The sequence below is a fragment of the Nannospalax galili genome, unplaced genomic scaffold (genome assembly GCF_000622305.1).
Source record: "Nannospalax galili isolate Female #2095 unplaced genomic scaffold, S.galili_v1.0 C49144415, whole genome shotgun sequence".
Lineage (NCBI taxonomy): Eukaryota > Metazoa > Chordata > Mammalia > Rodentia > Spalacidae > Nannospalax > Nannospalax galili.
In genome coordinates, this window is record NW_008477554.1 from 1 (window position 1) to 921 (window position 921).

A 921-nucleotide genomic window follows, 5' to 3' on the forward strand; every position below is an offset into this window, starting at 1 on the left:
ACTCTGAGATTTCATATAATCTGATTCCTTTTTTATCTTGTCCACTCACAGGTAGAATGCCATCCTTATCTTAACCAGAGCAAGCTACTAGATTACTGCAAATCAAAAGACATTGTTCTGGTTGCCTATGGTGCTCTGGGCACCCAACGATATAAGAATTGGTAATAAGGACAATACAAACGTATCGAAGATGCATTGGATGGAATATCTTGCAATCTTGAACTTTCTGGAATTAACTCGCCTGGCTCAGGGAGGAGGGGGAGTTTGGATTTCTGAATAGATTCCAGGTGATACTAACGTTACTGGCTTAGGGGCCACATTTGAGAGTCTCGGGTCTAGATGGGCACCTCATTCTGTTTCGAAAGACACGTCCAAAGTAAACACTCAGCCTGAAGCAATCCTCATTCCCTTCTTTCCAGGATTGACGAGAACGCTCCGTTTCTCTTGGAAGACCCAGTTCTTTGCGCCATGGCAGAAAAGCACAAACGAACTCCTGCCCTGATTTCCCTCCGTTATCTGCTGCAGCGTGGGGTGGTGATTGTAGCCAAGAGTTTTGCTGAGAAGCGGATCAAGGAGAACATGCAGGTTCGGAGCAGGCTCTGTTGTGAGCTTCTGAATTCTCTGTGCCCAGTGGTTGCACCTGGCGTTTCCGGTTGCATGTAGTTTATATGTTGGTTCCTGGCTGTAGAGAATTAGGACTGACTGGGTTTTAGTTAGCACTGTGCTCTCTAGCCTTATGAAAGTGATGTCTTTTTCCATCCCCTGAAGTTAGGGGACTGGATTAAGTGATTTTATCTTTTTGAGACAGGGTCTCCTTGGAGCCCCAGTTGGCCTGGAACTCGCTATGTAGACCAGGCTGGCCTCGAACCCACAAAGATCCACTTGCCTCTGCCTCCTGAGAGCTGGGATTAAAGTCGTGCA

The 921-nt window shown here is 46.8% G+C and overlaps 1 protein-coding gene across 1 annotated transcript; it reads left to right on the forward strand.

Annotated features, from left to right (window-relative positions):
- Positions 1-51: 51 nt before the first annotated feature.
- Positions 52-585, forward strand: LOC115069136 (aldo-keto reductase family 1 member C23-like protein; the record flags this gene model as incomplete). The annotated part of the gene is made up of 2 exons (XM_029560343.1): positions 52-161; positions 420-585. Coding segments are annotated over 2 exons (276 nt in total), but the record flags the coding sequence as incomplete, so codon positions are not given.
- Between the last annotated feature and the right edge of the window lie 336 nt (positions 586-921).